This window comes from Siniperca chuatsi, linkage group LG22 (assembly GCF_020085105.1).
Source record: "Siniperca chuatsi isolate FFG_IHB_CAS linkage group LG22, ASM2008510v1, whole genome shotgun sequence".
In the NCBI taxonomy this organism is placed as follows: Eukaryota; Metazoa; Chordata; class Actinopteri; order Centrarchiformes; family Sinipercidae; genus Siniperca; species Siniperca chuatsi.
Window position 1 is genome coordinate 13495985 of NC_058063.1, and position 22240 is coordinate 13518224.

Sequence of the window (22240 nt, forward strand, 5' to 3'; positions counted from 1 at the left end):
CTCATGACAGAGAAAATGCCTCAGGTCAAGATGCTCTGTTTGTATGTGCCTTTGTGGGTGTGTGTTTGAAAGCAGGAGAGAGGAAGAAAGGCAGATCACAGCAAAGAGATGTGTGTGTGAGTGTGGACCTGAGTTTATGTGTGCCTACTGTGTTGTGCGGTATTGCTTGGGGTCGGTCGGGGTTAAGATGGTGAAATTGCAGCAGAGACAGAGGGCGGCCAGACTGATGGGAATGAATTAAATCAGTGTGACATGTACAATACTACACCAAACACCAAGCCAGCAGCACAAAAGGGGAGAGTGTGTTACTTGTTTTAAACTCAGATGTGGTCATTTCAGTCCACTTTAGTCTGATTGAGTGTACATTGTACAGCCCAATCGTATATAATGTCTCAATGGGCTTGACATAAAACATAACATTTTCACAATGCAGTCTAAAACTTCAGCACATAAGGGCAAAAAAAGTAACCAGCAGAACAATCTTAAACTCCTAGACTGCCAACATTAACAGTAACCAACTTTTCAAAATGCAGGGGTCAGTACCAAAGTACTCAGGCAATATTTGTAACAAAGACTCCAATATTGTTAAAATATTAAGGCACACTAGGAAAGAAAGAGAGTGGACATATGGTAGACTCTTCTTAACAATATATGACAACAATATTTATCTATATCTATATATATATATATATATATATATATATAAGCTCCCAGGCCTCTGGTAGAGGACCCGAGCTCGAAGGATGAGACCACCCGCGGAGGGTGAAGGACGAAGTTTTTTTTTTTTTTATATATATATATAGCTTGCAAACTGGCAAACAAATCATGTGCTGCTACACTCACATGACATACTCTAGTTGCTGTAACATATATCCAACGCACCCTTTGGTAGAGGGCGGTCTATTCAAGCTGTCAGTGCCCTGCCTACTTTTCTGAGGTGCTACCACACTAATCACTTAACTCTGCAGACACTTGCTGCTGCTAATATAGCATTTAATAAGGAAGCTAGCCTGGTAACACTTTGATTATGTGGCTTTAAGGCAGCTTCTAAAGAAACGCCACACTACCCATGATGCTACTGGCGTTCCCTGACTCTGCTGGTTAGCTGTTTGTTATATCCGCTCTGGGCAAGAGACACCATTTCAAGCCAGATGTGTGGATCTCCTATCTGTGATGTCAAAGCTTAGACGGGCACAACTCACTGCCTTTCTTCACCGAGGTATGTTCCAATATTTCCTGCTTTTGCTAACATATGTGAGCTGAGTTGTGTGTTTTGTGTGCTTGGCAACATCAGTAGTTTTTGCCAACAATGCTGGCTGTTTTATTACTTTTTTCAAATCTGCCTGTGAGTGATGAAATTATCCCCAAACTGGGAGCCTAGATGCCTAATATCAACTATGTACACACTTTGTTCCATGTTAAACTGTGCAGCAGCCAAACAAGTGAGCTTTTGTTGTGCAGGTAGATACAGTAATAAAAATACTGTAATAAAAATTTAAGTTTAAAGTTTTACCTGAATGTTCCTAGAAAAGGTGATACTGGCCTGATATAAGGAGCATCACTCTACTGGAAATTAACTAGAATGAATCACGCAGATGTTTTGCAGTGAAAAGTGTTTGTGTGAGAGAGAGAAAGAGAACAACAACTTGTGAATGAGAGAGGCAGGAAGAAGTGCATGCAGGGTGGGAGAAGAAGGAAATACAAAACTCAGACTAGGGAAGGGATTATGCTCCCTGGAGACCAGGGCTCCTGTCCTACCCATAATGCATTGCCTCTCCCTGTGATCTCTCACCTCAATTTCAACCTCAAGAAATGGATCTGTTCCATTTGAATAATTCACCATCAATTTCTCTTCCCGTCGTCTTCCTCTCTTCACTCCTGTCTTCATCCTTTTCCTTCCTTGTGCCTGACTTTTTTTTATGTCGTCTAAAATTATCTAAAAAAGATCACTGAAATGTCATCCGCAATTAAGCGCCATGTCACTCTCTCTCCTTGCAGAGGTCTTCACATAACTCATTCATACAAGTGTAATTTTAGCTTTGCATGGATTTTCAGTATTTCCAATATGCTTGCCCAACATACTTCCTGACATGCTTTCTTCTCGTTTGGCCTTGTTTTGCACTGTTTTTGTACAGTGAAAATATCATCGACCCATCAGGTCACATGGATGCAAATATATATTTTTTTAAGTTATTGGCATTTTCAGCACCCTAACAAACCAAATCAAATATTATCAAAAAACTGTAGATATAAAAAGAGATATAAACAAGGATTCTACATCAAATATTTATCCGCTGTTAAACTGAATAGACACACACATTGCTTGGACACACACATCCTGCATACAAAAGCTGCATCGAAAGTAAAGCTACTATGTCTTGTCGTTTCTGTGTCATTTTTCAAATGCGAACATGCCACGACTCGTAAAAAGAAAGGTTTACAAGAAAAATACGATTTCACTCTTATTAGGTAGTTTCACACTGCTATCAGATCTTCAAAAGCACATAGCCTGGGAACAATCCAGTCTTACTGGAATATCAGAGCCATGTAATGAGATAGAGAGGGATGGTGGAAAAAAACTGAAGCAGACACTGATTTAACAGATTTTTTTCTTATTACGTAAAGCGTGGACACACAGCGATGTGAACTTAGATAACATCGAAACAGACTTATAAAATTCATTAAATTTCAAACTGTAACCTGTGTGGTGTGTAACTTACAACAAAACATGGTCCTGCTGAGGTCTTTAGACATTCCTCCAGGAGCTTCATTCGGAGTCGCTGCAGCTCTGGACTGTCCCACTCTTCTGGGTCCACGCCCCAGTACAGGTCCACCACCTGAAACCACACAAACATGGGCCAAGAGTCATGTTACTGTGCTCTAATAAGAGCAAAAAGACAAATTAAATGTGTTCAGTTTCTCTTACACCTCTAAATAGAAAAGGTTTTCTTGTCCTTTGTGAAATATTTCTAGTATAGAAAAGAATAAATTGCACAACCACCTTCCTAAACTCACAAAAGAACAAGTAAATGAAAAACAAGGTTATAGACTTGCAGCAAAACTTGCAGACATGTTGTTGTTTCATTACAACCAAATACAGCGTGGTCAGTTTCCATGCACACACTGAAATTTAATGAACTCAGTTGAGAAAAAGAAAACAAAAACATTTAAGCAGAGAAGCACTGGAAAACGCAGGAAAACCGATGTCAAGTTTTGGGTTTTACGAATGAAACAAAGTTCAATTAAACAAAAGCAAAACAGCTCAATAGGCTTAAACCAAGCCATTACTGTTTTCAGCACTGACACACACACACACACACACACACACACACACACACACACACACACACACACAAGCTTTGGCAGTTCAGACAATATCAAGTGTAAACACGGCACAGGGGGAATCTCCCACAGGAGGAGAGGGGTGAGGAAACGCCTGTAAATGTGTGTGGCCCACACTGCGCTGCTGCTGGCTAGCTTATCAAAAAGGACAACAAGCCCTCCTACCGGCAGCTTCCTGGATTTTTAGCCTGCTGGCTGGGGCCTGACATGTGGCTTCCAATAAGATACATTATTCCTGATGGCCTTTGCTGCTTGGAGGCTCAGGCTTCAGTCCCCAAAATGCATAATGTACATGATCGCATCCCCGATGGCAGTGTTTGAGGAGTAAAAAGTAGAGGAGGGGGATGAGGTGAAGCCAAAGTGATTCAGCAGCGAGGGCTGCTGTCTTCCTTCATGCTCTGCTGCTCCCCAGACTAGCTAGCTCAAATGAGTTTAGCCTGGCACAATGACTGACACATCCGCAGCGTGGCAGAGAACAGCAGTGACTGGCAGCCCTGTATAACCGCTCGGCACTGAAATTGAGAGTGTGGGAGATATTCACCTCTCCCATTACTGTTGGGAGCAGCAGGAGGGCTGGAGCTACACCTCAGCTCATCTGCTTGATTGTTGTTGAGCAGCTGTGTTACTGTGGAAGGAGACACTTTTCAACTAGCTGCATATTTCTTGCAGCCTTGGGCTGCAACTAACAAATATTTTCATTATGAATGATTCCAGTGGCTTACCTACCTTTTTGCCTTCTAACGCCTTAAAACAAAGCTATGTGTAGTTGCGACCCCCATTCACAGGTTGCAGACAGTATGTCTATGGGTAGTGACCACTGCATGAATCGCTCTATTATTATTATTATTATTATTATTATTATTTATTTTTTGTTTTTGTTTTTATTCTATTAAATGTCCCAAAAATAGTTTAACACCCATTGAAAGTTCCCAGAGCCCTAAGAGACATCTTAAAATTTCTTAAGATAAGGAAATAATAAGATAAGATATTAGTAAGATAAATAAAAACAGGAATCATCACAATTGAAAAGCTGGAAAAATTACTTAATGACTTACTTATAAACGATTGATTATCAAAATAGTTGCTGAGTAATTTTCTGTTGACTGACTAATCAATTAATTTACTAATTGTTTTAGCTCTAAATGACTAAACCAGTTTGAATGACTAAAATGATTAATTGATTATCAAAATACTTGGAGATTTATTTTCTGTAGATAGTCTAATTCTTTCGGCAGTACTACCAACAGAGACATAAATGACACAAGAGTAGATGTGGGATAAAAAAAAATTTCAACTGAGCTGATTAGGTATAGTTATAAGCCTATTTCCATTATTCTGAACCACCAAAGGCTTTTACTTTGGAAAAAACTATCCCACTCACATGATAAGCATCCCTCACATTGGTCTGTTGTGGAAAACTCATTGCTTAGCACATCAGTCACTGCGTATCAGTGTCACTAATCTACTTCCAACTTCCAACGCACATGTGTGGGAGACTGCAAACGGCTCTGTGGTGACAAGGACCAGAGGGAGGGGGGAATGAAGTGAGATGAGCGCCCCCGATTACGATAGGTTTCTGCTGGGTTTCAGCAAGTGATTGGGAGGACGCATGGTAATTAAAAGCTAAATGAAGACATTAGTCATATCTATTCATGTGCGTGCATGTGTGTAAGGAGGATATACTGATTAAATTTACCCCATCACCCGCCGCGCTTCACTGGAGTATGGAGGGATGGGAAGATGGATGAAGGAGAACAGACAGAAGAAGACGGAGGAATGTTTTTCCAAAATAGGCAAGGACACATAAATGAAGTTAAGAGGTTAAATTGGACGGGGGATTAGCTAAGGACTTTTTTTTAAACTAAGATGTACAGAGGACTCCTCTGGGACTGGCTTTTGCTGGAACTGTTTCACAGTTTCCTTCTGTCTTTTCACCCTCCTTCTCTCTTTTTTTTCATGCCAACTTCTCCTTCGTCTTTGCTGCTCCTCTCTCTGATTACTTTCCCTCTCCCCTGCTCTTTCTCTCTCTTCCCCTAAACTATGGTAGTGGGGGCGCCGTTGCTTATGTAAGAGCTGAAGCAGCTTCTGCTAAACAGCTTTCTAATGCCCTTCGAAGGCATTTGCCCATGGCAGGTCAAGTGCAGGAGAAGGCTTTTTCATTTATTGAATGTTAGACTATTAGACTTTGGGATTATGCCCAAGATGCCCAGGAAGAAAGGGCATGAAATCAGGCCTGAAAAAAGGCGGAAAACCCCCACAAACACAGACTCTCAAGCAAAAAACAACAGTAAAAATAGATACGGTGCCAACATAAATATATCTTAAGCTCTCTACTGCAGGCAATTTTATCAAAAACATGTAGTAAATCTCTAAGAATGTTTGATGAATACAGCTTTCTTAGTGCTCCAGGAAAGTGCACGTTTGTTTGAAACAACAGGTGCAGACAGATCACATGAAGGGAGGTTAAGCAGGGATTTAGAATTTAATGTTAGATCTCTTAATGCCATGTTTAACTTTACTCATTTCAATAGTCTACCTGCGATGATGAGAGGTCAAATTTCACAAATTGATATCTAATCTGGTTGATTCAGGTTGTGAGTGCTGAGAGGAAATTTCACATGCATGCCTTTCAGAAAATATGTCAAGCTCTGGGGTACATACAACACTGGGGTAATTACAGCACAGTGTTTCAGACGTTGCAGCATAACATGGCAAGTTAAGGTTAAGAGCCAGTCAAAGACATGAGGTAATGAGATCACAAGGCTTCTGAGTAGAGGCACCAGCAGAGGAGGGAGCAGGTGTATAATAAAACTGCTCAGGGAGATACATTTTTCATGGCAGAAGATTCTTCATAGTAACTCTACGGCTGGCAGAGCTCTTAAATGAAAGCGAGTTTGGTGGCTGGTTTAGAGGCTGTCGAACGCAGCTTTGGGACCAACATGCTTAATGTTGAGGTCGAGGTTTGTTTGTTTAATGGCATCCAACGAAGATGGAGGTACTTGGGAGTTAAATGGGAGCCGACACAACTAGGAAGCTCCTCAAACCAATAATTAAACGCGCAAGGGAAAACTAATCACAACACTGTTGACCAATGTGGGTGTAGTAAACAAAGTATATCAATTTTTTTGCTGGCCAGCCGGAGCACACCGTAGTAACCAAGGATAATTAGACTTCTTTTTGGTTGTAAATTGCAAACACTCCTAAAACTTCTTACTTCTGCACTGCCAGCACACTCGTCTTCAAGGAGGCTCAGAGAACACACCTCAACTATAATAAAGTACAGAAAGTTCAAGAAAAAACTTAAAATTCAATGGTTCCCGTTTATTTCTGCAGATAATATTGCCTGTGGGACACTCAATCGTTATACTTTGATTGTGCAGTCAGGATACCTGCCAGACTTGATAAAATAGTCTCTTAAAATTCATGGGAACCAGTATATACTATGAGTAGAGTCAAAATGTCAACACAGCTTATTCTACATATATCATCTCTCAGCTGCCCTATAGCTAAATCAATGTGAGCATTTCTACGGTTACCAAAACTGTTATGCAATATATGCATTTTCACATCAACGAAAGGGTTTTGGAAACTGAATACCCTGGGGCATTTTAACCTAGCACAAACCTGATAGTGTATACTTTACAAGTTAATTGGAAGCAGAGAAAGACTGCCTGCAGTATATCGTTTTGGGTATCATCACTCTTATTCAGACAGCGAGTTAACTGCAGACCTCAGTGCAACAAAGAGTCTCTTAGTCAGTCTGGCCACCGGGTAAAAGAAGGCTGATGTGAGCTAAGCCCGCTCAAGGGCTAGAAGTGTGGGTGAAAAAGTGCAGGTGTGACTAGATGCTACTTCAAAAGAATGGAAGAACTATTCTGCATTTTATTGTTGATTTCACCTACGTTTTTGAATTATTTGTAATTTCCTGAACATCTCTCAACATTAAGAATCAAGTCTCTATGTTTAGTTTGTAGAGTTATGGATAAACACATGATTTCAAGCAACACATATTCATATTTTTTTCCCCAGGCCTGTCTGTCCATTACATTTTACAGAAATCAGAAAGCTCATATTTTCTGAGACGTCCTGCTGACAACAGATAAACTGACAGGGGTGAAAATATAACCATCATGGTGACAGCAACAAGACAGAATGAATCGTTCTCCCATGGGTTATACAAATACAGTGTAACCAAAAGCTCAGAAGTATTTCATATTTGATTTTTGATTATCTTTGCTGATTGTCAGTATCATTCCTGTGGAGGCAGTTGGCATGTTGATATGTTTCGGTAGAGACTGAATAGAGAAGACAACAGTCTCGGGGCAGGACACTGAATGGAGATGGTGGCCTGCTGCCAGGGAGTGAAAGAAACAGACTGAGAGAAGAATGAGAGACACAAAACGAGAAATATTGCAGCCAGGTAAACAGATGGGAGAGCGATGAATAAACAGGGTTCATGCCATATTTCACGCTTTGAACAGTTTCTGCTTCAGTAAGTTTTTCATCTTAGAAAGATCAGTCTAAAAACACAACAAAAATCTATAGTTAGACTTGGAGAGTAAGAGATGAACTATCTCCTCTTCAACACTTTTTGAACCTTTTTCCTTTTTAGATGGTTAATTTGTGTTTTTTAGTGAAAACTATTTAAGAGCTTTAGAGAAGAAGTGAAGATAAAAGCATATTCACAGGAAAAAACATTTAACTTACATTTTCACCCACAGGCATGGAGGAGGAGCACCGCTAAAAAATAAATTATTAGCTTTAAAAATTTTAAGTGGGTGATATATTCTGCTTCTAAAGCCACATTGACAGACATATTCCCCCTTCTTTAAAAGTGCTAGCATAATAGACTACACGAATAGGCTTTTCTTTAATCATTGTGAAATGTCGTCTCACCCCTCATCTCATCTGCCATCTTGCTGCTTGTGCTGTGAGTTGTAAAAGACGTCTGAGTGACAGCCGTTGAACAGAATCTCACAGCCGTGGCCAGGAAACTTTTATTATAATTACACTGTCTGTGTGTGTGTTTGTGTGCCGGCCAGTGACTTTGGCAACCATAGAGAGGTCTGACCACATTATTAACAGAGCTGCTTCCAGCAACCCAGAGATTCAGATTATCTCCTGCATGGGGGAGGAAGTGATTGTATTGTAACAAGATGATTTATGAGTATAAGAAATGTACAATAATGGGAACTGGGATTTCAAAGCAGAACTGGATAAGAAACTGACAGTCCAGCATGTGCACAATCCGGGTTGTAGGTGGAATTAAAGCAGCCACCATTACTGTGATGGCATCTCACTTGTAAACCCACGCTGTAGTGTACATATGGGATTTCCATTTTAACCACTTTTCTACTGCTTTTCAAGAAATATGTCCAGGAGATCTTGTAGAAAATGCTAAGTTGAAATATAGTTATCGAAATATAATTGAAATATTTATATGTATATGTAGACAAACTTGAACTTTTCAACAAAAGTTAGCCCAGTTTTAATAGATACTTAGATGTTTTTTCAGCTGCACGTGACCAGCTTAATGGGCTGTGCCGTTATCAGGTGCGCCAACAATAAACTTGAAAAAAAAAAAAGCGCTCCATCTACAACCAAACTCTCTCCATAGTTATGTGTCCTTGATGGATGGATGGATAACTTTATTAATCCCCGGAGGGATAACTAGTTTGGTCACCAATGCGGTGACAAGTAACAAAAGAAACATAAGTCTTGTCACAGCAGACAACATATGAGAGACAAACACACACACAACAACAATAGTAACATTAGCACACAAACACATATTCCGTGTTGCTCAGGAGCCTGCCTAGCCACTAAAATGTATTTAAGTCATAAGTGATTCATCCAAAAAAGGGCTCAATAATAGGCAATACATTACACCATTTCAGATGTTTCACATTGGTATTAAATTATGTATTTCATTTGACAATGATCTAATGATTATGATGACAATTGACATTTACAATGCAAGAAATCATGGATTTGTTGATTTATGATCATAAGATACCAAATTTTGAAAAGTAAAGGCGGCCGGGGCTTAATTACTATACATTAAAGGTCTTCACCGGTCCGCAAGTTTGTACCCGATCCAAAACGGACTCATGAAAAATCTACCTGCCATAAATTCATATTCAAAGAAAGAGACCCAACCCAATCCGAATGAACCTGAGGATAATTAGACCCAATCCGAAATGTGGTCGACCTAAACAAACCCAAAACAGAGCGAGAACACTAACACTGGCAGCAGCATGATGCACCACCAATTAACAAGCAGCCGTGGTCGAAAATAGCAGTAATGCATGTCATTTCACCTTGCACAGCACAGCTCACGCTCTCTGTCTCATGTCAAAAAAACCCCAGTCTTCTCCGGAGATGATTATAATGCAGCATGTGTCTCACTATCATCTCCATTCAGGTATTAGACTCAAGATCTGCATCAACACAACGGGATGCTACCTGATTCAATTAAATATAATTTGCCCCAGCCAAGGCTGCCTGTCTCGAGTCAGGCTGGGTCCAATTTAGAGCAAGCCAAACCTCACACACACCAACAGTAATCTAGTGTGGTTACAGACGCGCTGAAACCTTGCCTGACCCTGATTCTCTGTGTATCTTTGGCATCACTCCTCTGTTTCTATGCTGCATCTTTGTGTGTGTCTGTTTTGTGTAATTTTTTTATTTTCTATTTTAAAGTGAGCATACAAATGGCTGATGAAAGAGAGGAACTGCAGGAAACACAGGGATAGAAACGATAAAAAGGGATCACGGAGCCTGATTCCCCCCCCGCCGCTGCTGTGCACTGACTGAATGAGGACGCAACCCTCGGCCCCTGGGCTGGATTTCCGTGCCCTCTTCCTCCCTCTATCCCTCTCTTCATCTCCTGCGATCCCTCTCCATCCTCTTAAGGGAACGTTCTGGATGGAAACTGAGTCAAGTGATGAGGGACCGGGGAGAATTGGGTTTCATTGGCTTGGCATATGTGTGTCAGCGTGTGCCAGCGGATGTGTGTGAGAGACAAAGCGTGTGTGTGAAAGGGGAGGCGGGATCGCACATAAATTACAAATCAAAAGCAAAAAAAAAAAATAAAGAATGCGACTAGAAAAACAATCGACTCAAGACGCTACAAGATACTGTACGTAGGAATCGTATATGATTTCACACGTTGAAATGATTCATGACCAAAACGTTAACTCACACGTTGCTAGTACAAGTCATTATTGAGCTCCATTAAACTGTGGTTTTAGCCAAGGTGCCAATTCTCACATTGCGTGGGTGAGGATGAGGAGTGGGGGGTTCGGATAGAGGAGGAGGCAGGAGGGAGAGCGGAGTAAGTGAGTCATAGTATTAACTCCCAGGCCTTCTGCATAATCATTTCAGCTCACGCTTCGTCACAGCGAGCTGAATCACCAGACAGACACGAGGCCACAGATACCGGAGCCAAAACGTCTCCGCTCGGCTTTTCTTGCATTATCTTGCACTTCTCTATCGCACGCAGGCATTTGAGATATTCAGGCATGATTGTCAGATCTTTCTGTCTGGTTACAACGTTTTTGACCCTTTTGGCTTTATATAATTGTTGCTTTAGTAATCTATGTTCATTCATGTAGCCTTAAACACCTGGTAGTAGGTGCAAGACACATATAACATGCTTGTCATTTAACACTGTAGTTCATTTGGGCATCAAGTGTGTGGAGAATCTGCCTATGGTGGGAATGTACATTGCTTTGGAGCTATACACTGAATGGTAAATGATTCATTCTATTCAGCTTGTCTCCTTACAAAACCATTTCAACGTAGATTTGCAAAACAACAACAACAGAAAAAATAGCTAATAGCAGATAAATAGCTAAATGACTAAACGACAAAGAAAATTTGGTATCAATTATCACTTTTGAATTAAAACCAGTTTCAAGTTTCTAAGAACCAGGGGTTTGTCAAAGTTTGGACTGGGGTCCCACCTACATCACCCGTTACACGTGTTAACAGACGTGTATGGTGTTTACAATATGGTGGACATTTCACTAAAGCTTCACAAAAGACAGTAGTGATACAGTGAAATGTAATAACTGCACAAAAAATATTTAATGCAAGCAAAGAAATCTGTCTTGACTTGTCAAAGCAATTCCTGCTGCATGGTACAAGAATGTACCGTTTTTCATCTCGCCAGTCGTAGTCATATTGCCCCCACATTAGCTGCTGCTAGTGCGTCCAACTCAAGTAAGAACTGGAGTAAAACAGTGAACATTCAACCTGTGCACAGCAAGAAAGAGAATATTTAAGTTTTTCTTTCTTTGACCTTTTTAGACATAAAACAACCCTCATCACTCCTTCACAACTCATTCCAAGTCCTCCAATCAGGCCACCATTATAAAAAGCCCTCAGCCCACGGACAAATATATTCAAAACCTGATTAAATCTGACTGCCATTAGGACTTAGTACTCTAACATCTGTACATATTTGCACGTTGCTATTTCTTGTACAGCCATACTCTTAAGTGTGTTTTTTAATGTATGTGTAATGTGTGTTTTTACTTATCAGTCATATCAAAGTCACTTTTCCATTGTTTTGTGATGGAGTTTTATTCTGATTCAGACTTTTAACTGAAAAATAAAAACACCCAAAATAATTCAGAATTTATGACAAATGCCTGTTAATGGCAGCTTAAGTCTGCTAAAAATAAGTGTGGTTTTGCTTTCTTCAAAGTATACTGTTTACTTACTCGAATATGTCAAAAAATTTAAAAACAGGATTTTGTGAGAACCAGAGTCCATAATCAGAATCACTAAAATCTGACTGGACAATCCTTGTGCATATATGGGCGATATTCTAAACACTGTAGTATTGTTATAACAACTTTAGATGTGCTTGGAGCTGTTTATGAAACAAACATTCTTAGCATGAAATGAGAATTAGCTGCCGACACCTTGCTGACTACAGCTTTACCAAACAATTCAGGGGTCACAAGTCTCCCCATTGGAAACAAATCTCCCCAAATCCTTCCAGGAACAATCTATGGCCCTGATTCTGCCCCTGACTCGAGGGCTCTCCTGGATTTGTTAAACAAACAAACCTCTGATAGCAATCTTTCCGTGTACACTGACGCTTATTTGCAATGCAAATTATCTTGATCAGTGGACACCACAGGGAGAATGCGGCAGTTCTCCGACAACAACAAAGGGAAAGCCCTTGCATCATACCCCCTTATCCATAGCTAGATTTGTGCCAGCCTTCACCGATGGAAGCCTTATCTCTGCTGGCCTTCTGTCTGCTTAAAGCAACAGGGACCTCTACATGCAGCTCTGGGGGCCCCTCCAGGCACTGACTGCTGTGTAGGCCATGATGTAGATTTGGAGGCACTTAACAGTGAGTACTGGCAAACTACTGCTCTGGAAGTTACAGGTCTCTTGAGCAGCAGGAAGGTAAGACAGAAAAAATATGCATCAAAGGAAAAACTGAAGGAAGAAAAAAGGGAATGCAGCCATTTACCTGGAATTCAATCCCATAGTTCTCCCTGCAGAAGTCTCGTAGTTTGGGGTAGACGTGCTCTTTCAGTGCGTTCCTCTCCGCCTCTGTGTCTGGAGACAAAAGAAAGAGGGCATCTTGAAGTGTTAAACTAACGTGAACATAAAAGCACTCGTGTATAGGAGCAGAAGCAATGTGTAAATTGTAGTAAAAGTCTTATTTACATGGTCAGTTCAATTAAAGGGAGAGAAAATTAAAGAAATAGTTCAGCATTTTTGGGAAATATGCTTATTCCCTTTCTTTCCAAGGGTTACATGAGAAGATCGATACCACTCTACTATCAGGCAGGGGACAATTAGCTTAGCTTAGCATAGCATAAAGAATGAATGCAGAGCTTGTCTGGCTCTCTCCAAAGTTCAGAAATACACGTACCAGCACCTCTTAGCCCTCCATACTCAACGCACACACAAGAGTGGTACTGAGATTCTCATGTAGGTCTCTGAAAGTTAGGAAATAATTGTATTTCCAAAAATGTTGAGACCAGTTTTAACCTTTCTAGGTCTCTGTCAGGATTGAAAGCAGAAAAAAATACCACAGTTCAATCTTTTTATACATTTATTCAAGAGAAGGTGTATCCTAATTGGATAATAAGGACAACAGGGGAATGAGAGTCATTCGTAAATTACTTGCTTCAAATTTCTGCTTTTCTGAACAAAATGAAAACAAAGTTGATTGATTTCCTCAGTTCACATTGCTGCTAAGAAACTTGCTTCCGCATTTTAACAATTTGAAAGTCAATTCAATATAATTTCGGGCCGTGACTAATGATTTCTATTATCGATAAATCTGTTGATTGTTAACCAATTCGTCATTTTGTCTATAAAATGTCAGAAAACAGTAAAATATGCCCATAACCATTTCCCGGAGCCCAAGGTGATGTCTTCAAATTTTTTGTTTTATTCGACCAACAGTTCAACTAATCGTTTCACCTCTAATATAATTCATGCCAATATTAATTTTTTAAATATGCAACCCCCTTTTTACACCCGTAAAAATTCTGATTACCTGATTACCATTGTTGACGAATGTGGGATTATCCAGCATAACAAAGGCAGTGATCATATTGGACAGTCGGAGTGTCACAGAGTGAGAGCCCACGGCTTGTTGTTGTGTCCCACTTTCTTTCCTCCACTCCTCTCTTTTTCACTGTCTTCCAAATGGTTACTGTAATGTATTTGGACAGGCCCAGTCTCTTCCTCCCTCTCTTTTTTTCTGAAGGGTGTGGATGGATAGTTAAAAACAGAACATGCCCAACAGAGAGGCCGCGTGCGACCAAGAAGCTGACTTGCACATGTACACATATGCACACATGGTGGACGGCGCACAAACAGCCGCTAACCATGTCATACGCACCGTGAGTAGAGGAGCCCACAAATTTTGTTTGACGTATCTTTCTCTCATCTATCTTTAGTAAGGCTTCGGGCCGTGACCGTACATGTATCCGCCTACAGCTACCCGAGCAAAATGTCAAATCAAAACCGAACGGCTGTAATAGTATGCAAATGAAATAAATGGCAGTTGCTGCATCAGTGGAGCGCTCATCTCATTCCATCAGAGATACATTAAAGTACAACAAATGTGCAATATCTTGCGGTTACACAGGTGACATCATAATGGCAAATAAAGGAATTTAGATTAACCCTGTTGTGTTTGGGAAGTGTTGAAAGGTAAAAAAGAAGTGCATCTTGCCGTAGTGTGTCTTGATGTGACCTGACAGACTAAACTGTGTTGTTTGTATTGTGCTGATAACGGCAAGATTCCTCTCCCTCTCTTTTTTTTTTTGTGGGATGAAGATCAGTTATGGCAGCCTGACGTATGTGTATGTCTGTTGTGTACACACCCACATGCAAAGGAACAAAGACTTGATGTTACATTCGGCCTCTTTCTCGCTGTGTGTGTCCCTCCCTCCAATTTTCCAATCTGTTTATTTCAATAGTGCCAACCGATCTATTCTTCCTTTCAGATATGTCCTGTCAGCTCTCCCCTTTTTTTCTTTCTCACTTCCTTTTCTTTTCTCTCTTCCTCCCTCATCCTTTAGGGAACTCCTGGGTGGTCAATTGAACACAGAAATACAGCCAAATGTTCCTGGTTATTTTCATTCTCTTGCTTTCTATATTCAGGGCTGCACTCTAACAATTCTTTTCATTTTCCATTAATTCTTTAGTCTTTAATAGGTGAAAATAGTGAACTGAACAGAATTCTCAAGAGTCCAAGATGACATCTTCATAGTGCTTGTTTTGTCCAACCAACAGTCCAAACCCAAACATATTCAGTTTACAGTGATATGAAACAGAGAAAATCCTCACATTTGAAAAACTGCAACCAGGGATTGTTTGGCATTTTTGCATGATAAATGACTTAAACACCAACAAACCATCTCAGCAGTGTTCAAATACTAAAGTATCTCTGGATAACAAGCCAAAAAGCTAAACCAAAAGCATTACAACACTATAAATCTAGTTATACTGACTTTGCTTCAGCTGGTCCTTCATTCCTCTAGATAGCGGTCACTCTACAGCTGCCCTCTCCGAGTCTCATCAACAAGGCTCTGACAAAGCAATCACTCTGCTCTCATCAAGCTACACCAACTGACACTCCAGAGGCACTTGGTATGCACAACTGCTTAAAGATCTCTGATTAAAAGAGAGAGAGGGAGCGAAGTAAACAAGACAAGCGTCTTAGCAAATAGAACAACACTGAAACAGTGGTCATCCACCGTGACATGGTAGTACAGTGTGTGTGTGTGGGTGTGTGTACCTGAGGTGCATAAAGGGTTGGTTCACCAGGTTATGAGACATCTGCCTCTGAAATGTCTGCCTCCAGAAACACTCCAGTTCTCAAATTCCACTCACCTTCATTGCACTGGGGTGGAGGCAGAAATCTTTGAGACGATTATCTCAAAAACTGAGCACATAAAAAAACTATCTGCATGGATAGATAGCGTAAGTGAGAAAATATGTTTGTAATTTGGGTGAAATGACTCGTTAAACAAGAGGCTTATGTCGCATTTGGAGACCACAGCTCTTGCAATTTTTATATATAAAATAATATCATGTATGGATGACACAAAGTACCTAAAATACATAAAGAGGGGCATCTTTGTGATTAAGTGGTCTAGCACAGTGGTCCCCAGCCTAGGGGTCGGGACGTCTCTAAGAGGTCACAAGATAAATCTGAGGGGTCTCGACATGATTTTACTACACAAATAAGTATTTTTGTTTGCATTTGTTGTAAAATAAATTGTTGTGAAAAGCCGCTCTTTGGTGGAACTGTTCATATGCAAATTGTGACAAGGGGTCACAAACAGATACAGAAATCTTTTTAAGAGACCACAAGCCAAAAAGGGGAACCACTGTCATTTGTTATTAGTCATTTAGCAAAAAAGCAATTTTTCAGTTCCAGCTTAGCAAATGTAAAGATGGGCAGCTTTCCTCTGTTTTCTATATCTGTAAATTGAATATTTTTGGGTTTTGGACTGTTGGTCAGAAAAAAAAAATACATTTCAAGACATATGATGGGCATTATCTTCTGGCATTTTACATTAAATTGATTAATTGAAACAATAATCAACAGATTAACAATTGATAATGAAAAGAATATTTTATTGCAGCCTTAGTTCAAATTCAGCCCCTAACCCGCAGCATGTTATTCTATCTCTCACTTGTCGAATGCAACAGCTCATCACTGCATATTTCTCAATAAAGAATGAATATGCATAAACAAATCTTAAACCTAAGTCTACGATACATCAGAATGGATGATCAAGAAAATGTAAGCAAAATATTTCTTCTTTCTTTCTCAGTACACACAGTATTGTTGCTCAGAAAGTTTAAGTTCATGTCATTCAGCGTACCACACAAACTCTCCAATGTGCAGATCTGAACCTGAACCTCAAAGATGCAAGCGCACAGTCAGTGAGCAAATCGATACCGAATGACCTGGAAGAAGCTCAAAGCAAATTGTGGCTGTGTAAATCAGCCATGCATAAAGGCCAGATGTTCCTGCATTTCCTGAGCACAAGGAGACCCTACAGGTTATCTGATTACCACTGAATCAGGATGAAGGAAATACACTGGAGGTTATTGAGCCACCATCCACACTTGATGTTAATTGTCCAGGGAAAACAACAATGTACAGTAAAACATGGCAATATGGGATTGGATGTAACAGTGATAGGGTCTTCCTCGTCTCTCTGCCAGTAACCTAAAAGTGTTAGTCTATCCAACATGAAAATGTACTATAACAAGTTCATTGGGTAACATCTGTGCTAGCAGCTGTTGCCTCAAAAGCCACTAGTGTCATGAAATACTCACGTTTACACCACAGACACACTACACGTTTTACAGCCCAGTTATAGTAAGCCATGACGACTGAATCTCCAGATCATGGAGACTCTCCTCTGTGTAAAAGATAGTAGGTAACCATGGACGCTGCATGTTATCTTGTAGTTTAAGATCCAAATCTCTTGCCTCCTGACACAACCTCAGACCAGTCAGATGGTTAGATTTTTATGTTGAATGTACATGTCAGGTACATGGGTGTAGATTTGGGTATGGACATGTCTCTACTAATGTTGGGGCACTAGTGAATTGTCCCTAACGATGACTTCAACGATTCCAAACAAATCACTAACCGACGAGGTCGATGGAGAGTTGCCAGGTCATTTCCTGTAAAATGTGGGAGCGTTTTAATGAAGAGTGAAAGAGTGAGATATGGGGGACCTGACAATCTGGCAACCCTCAAGCTGTAGTATGCTGTCGGCTAACTGCAGCACTGGCAGCAGAGTCTGGAACATGAACAAACAACGTGGAATTTGAAGTGGTCTGTATTTATTATTTCGAACAGGCTCAGGTTTGCTGTCTTTCAAAGATTAAAGGTTAATGTTTGGGCACTGGCATATTAGCCTCAATAAACTCTTGAGTTGTGTAGCCAAATTATAGACTGAAAGGGAGGAGAGGTTGAGGTTTTAAAAATGACTTACAGGAGACAGTTGGTTCAAACAAATTTACAGTCTCAAATTTACCCTGGTTTGGGCAAGCAGTATAAGTAAATACATACTGCATAAAGCAACCATTTTGCAGAATCAAGCTCTTTGTGTGTGTGTGTGTGTGTGTGTGTATAAGGGCATGTGAGCAAGTGCACACGCACACGCACATACACACACACACACACACAATAGTGCATATTGGTCGTCTGACAAAAAAATGTCCCTACCAATGTTAAAACCAAATCTATGCCCATGGTGAGGCAGCAGCTTGAGTTATTATGGGGCTCCACGTACACAAAGTAGGTGGTGAGTTCCTGAATACTTTGGATTTTTTTGTAACATAAGCAGGCTCCTTCTGATAAAGTTGTGCAATCAATCGTTCTCTTCAGTTTTGTAGTGAGATTTAGTCTTAACACTGTTTATCAAATAGATGTTTTATCACATCTACTTTATGCTGCCTCACTGGGAACCTCATATCTGATCATCACATTATATTTTATAATCCTCAGTATTACTTTTTAATCTTGGAAACTGTCCTTTTTTGGATGATGAAACTTTGCATGCAATATTTTATTTCTGTGGGTATCCTTGATAAGGTGGGATCTATGGAAGTGAAGAGAGTTAGTATTATATTCCAAGGAGAATTTAAGTGTGGGAGATGTGTTAAATATTCATGTGATTTTTGAAGCTAAGCAACTACCCCTCAGTTTTGGGAAATTCATCAATATATCTTTTTTACAATGAAATATATTCTGAAAATGGAATCTGGAAATTACAGTTTGGAAAGATAAATTTCTCCTCTCAAAAAGTCCATGAATAAACATGCATTGGAAACAAAATAAGATGTATACAGATTTTGATGCGCAAAACTAAGAAAACAGTGAAGAAACGGTGTTTAGCAAGACTTACCACATTATATTATGGTGACTTTAAATGTAGCCAAAAATAGTGAGAGGTTCCCAAAATGAATCGATCTTCCAAGAAGACACTGAATGAAACATGCATTGGAAGTTACTGGTACGGTTTTGCTCATTTTCAATCTCAATTATCAGTATTAAGCCCCCAAACTCTCCCTCAGCAGAGCTCTTGATGTGCACATAAAATAAAATTCCCATTAGTTACAAACCACTTGCAGACCACACTAGTTTTCTTGAGGTTAATTTTGTTGGTTATAAGACAAGTAGATAATCACCATGTAATTTTACTCAGGTATACCTAGCGGGCTGCTTGCTATCATTGCCATCATTCCCTCATGAAATGCTTTTACAGTGTGTTCCATAAAATGGTTTGAACACCCAGGGAGTTAGACGAGTGTGCGAGGGCAACTGCTGAATTTGTCAGAACGACGTCCCGGGGTGGGGGTGGGGGGGGTTGCAGAATTGCTCCACAGCACTCTGGAAAACTCAGAGAGAGGTCACTGAAAGTTGCTGCCAAACCAGCCAGAGTGAGCTCTCCCTTCAGGAGAAGAACGGAGGCAAGGAGGCAGCGGACGACACAAGAGGGGGAGAAATAAGCTCGTTAGAACGCGTCATAAACTTCACAATGCTGCAGAACGGCGCCACGCTCGTCCAAAAATCTGGCACCGACCAGCCCCAGAGAAGCAATTTATTAAACAAAAGCCACCCTTGACACAGTCTCGCCACCTGTCATCTCTCCCTCTGTCCTCCCTGCCATCCCTCCCACTCTCTCCTTTGTTCTCTTTCACCAGACTCAAAAAGTGGATGATTAGGGAGAGAGAGGGAAAAGACCGTTAAATTACGGAAATCTGAGCTAAAAACCTACAACACAGATTGAAAAATGATCAACAGAGTAAATCAGAACACTGGGAATAATTGTGAGGTGAAATGTAATTAATGGTCTCCGTGGTGACATACTATAGCCTTGATAATGGTGCGTTGGAGGGGTAGATGATTTTATGCATCACATCCCTTAGGCCTCGGGCTTTTATCAACTTTAAACAGCTTAAGTGATAGCTTGCATACAAATAGCTGCCTATTGCACACAACCGACAGGCTGCATAATGCACTGAGCGGTACACACAAAAAAGAAATCACGTTAGGCTTTTTTCTGGTTTGGTGCTGGCGTCTGGCTACTGGCAAGAACAGATAGCTGGGTTTTTAATTGATCGACTGTGGCCACACACACAAACAAACACACACACAGATTCATCCACGCTCAAGAACTTGAGTGATTCATTAACATCATGGAAGGAGGAAGTAAATCAACCCAAATTAGTTGTTTGGCGTACATTTTGGAAAACACTTTGGAATACCTTTATATACTCTACATCACTGCGTTGTGGAGTGAACTTTGTATTGTAGCATCTGATGTGCTGACATCTCAGACCACTCTCTTCTGTCAGCGTCTTCTGAGGAAGTTGGTGTACGTTTTCTAAATTGGTGTTAAAATTGAGCTTCGTGCCCCTTTTACAGATGACACAAACAAACACAACAGAGGTCCGTGGGGGTGAAAACAGCAGTGGGAGTGCGTCGGAGTTGTCTGTGGCGTTTGATTAAGGGCATTAGGGTCAGTGTATTCAGCAGAGCCAACGCTATAACCAGAGAGCACATAAAACTCTTGGCACTGTACATCACAGCAGAGAAGTCCCCCAGTCACACAAACGCAATAAAAAAGTGCAGTTATGCTGTTGCGATGGTGTGATTATCACTGCGCATTGTTCACCCTTCTAGTGTCTGGTATTACAGATAGTGAAATGACACTGTTATGTGTAGCATATAGTTTGTTAACTGTTATCAAGGGAAGTTTGTGAAAGCAAGGGTGATCCTGCCTGGCTTTCACCACTCCACTATACGTACAGTAGGATGTCTATGGTGGGATTTAAAACAAAATGTTGGCGGGAAATACCAAAAGGGCGATGCTGAAGCAGAGAGGGGTTTTCTTATTGTGACCATCAAAATGTGATTTGGGCCATGATATTGATTGCTTGTGTGATTTGACCACATTCTACAGTACATGTACAGGTGAATGCTATTAAATAAGTGCATGGATAGCCCCCTCTAGTGAACATGGAGAAACAGGTTCTGTAAACTGTATTTCTTCATGTGCATGTTGAACCAGAAGGTAGGGTTTTGCCGCGCCACAAAAGTTTGCAAGTACAGGAAAGTTTCTGCAAACAGTTTGAATCTGTTCTGTTATGGACAACAGCTGCAGCTGGAATACTGTAATGGAGTGAACTCATGTGATAGCCCAAAAAAGATCAAAACAAATGCACAGACTACCTTACTGCATATGTGATTTTGACCAAGGTGAACTTGTATGGGAATCAGCAGCATTTCTGCGCTACTGCCTGAAGTAAGACAGAGTATACCTCTATGGCTTCATTATGGCACTGGGTACCAGCACATCGCTTCACTGGAAACGGCAGTTCACAATGAGCTTAGCTGAGATGTGTGTCTTTCCATTTGTGCCGACGGTGTGCCGACGGTGTGAAAAGAACCACTCGAAATAGCCCCCTCATCGTTTTTCCATCCACGTGTAGATTGGAGCATTAAATTCATGCTGTGACGGGATGGTCTGAATGACTGAGTCAGCTACAGGTGGCTAAACAATGCCAGCCTTTTCACCGTCTACTGCGGGCCATAACAGTGCAATAATCTCAGGTCAACTTATTCTTTTTTCTTTTTTTGGGGGGTCCATAGCAATTTGCTCAATGATGGCAAGCAAATGACAGTGATGTATCGACAAAAGCAACCTCCCTTTTGAATCCTGGCATGCCCTCCTTCTCTCTCTCCCCCTCTCTCTCATAGCCTACTCTACTTCCCCTTGCCTTGTTTACTCCAGTTTTTCTGAGCCTATTTTTACCCCCTTGCCCAGAGGGCATATTCAAATACAGAGCTGCAACTGGGTATCTCCCTCACGACCCAACTGTCTTGCACTCTGCTCACACCATGCACTCTTTCGAAAGCAATCTGTTGTTCCATTGTTTTATTGGAATACATTGTGCACCAATTAGATTTTTTGTCAAGTTATCCTAATTTAAGATATTTTCCAGTTGTTCTATCAGGTTATTTGGACCTTTCAAATGTCGCAGCTCAATGCCCATGGGAACAGACTACACCTTTTATATAAGAACCCTGACTTTACCTTCTAAATGGGCCTAAACCAATACTGGATCACAAGATCACATGATTGGAAAGTGACTTTATTTCATCACCCAGATGCATTAAGCTTACAATCCTTTTTTTTTTTTTACAGCACTAGAAGGTGATAGCTGAAATTTGTTTTATGATTATTCCTAAAAAAACTGTCTACACAAGTTACATCTCATGAACCATGCTGCTTAACCATGTTAATTTCCGCTGCAGACAACCCAACTAAAATATCCTTAAAAGCCCAAGAAGTCTGGATGCAAAATATGG

General features: G+C 40.6%; 1 protein-coding gene across 5 annotated transcripts in view; it reads right to left on the reverse strand.

Annotated features, from left to right (window-relative positions):
- Positions 1–22240, reverse strand: part of LOC122870484 (NACHT and WD repeat domain-containing protein 2) — a 48157-nt gene that overhangs the window by 22616 nt on the left and 3301 nt on the right. For all 5 annotated transcript variants that reach the window (XM_044184699.1, XM_044184698.1, XM_044184695.1 and 2 more), the window contains 2 exons: positions 12839–12927; positions 2721–2837 (listed from right to left, as the gene is read on the reverse strand). In XM_044184699.1, the coding sequence (XP_044040634.1) occupies positions 2721–2837; positions 12839–12927 (206 nt within the window). The remainder of the gene's footprint in view (positions 1–2720; positions 2838–12838; positions 12928–22240) is intronic.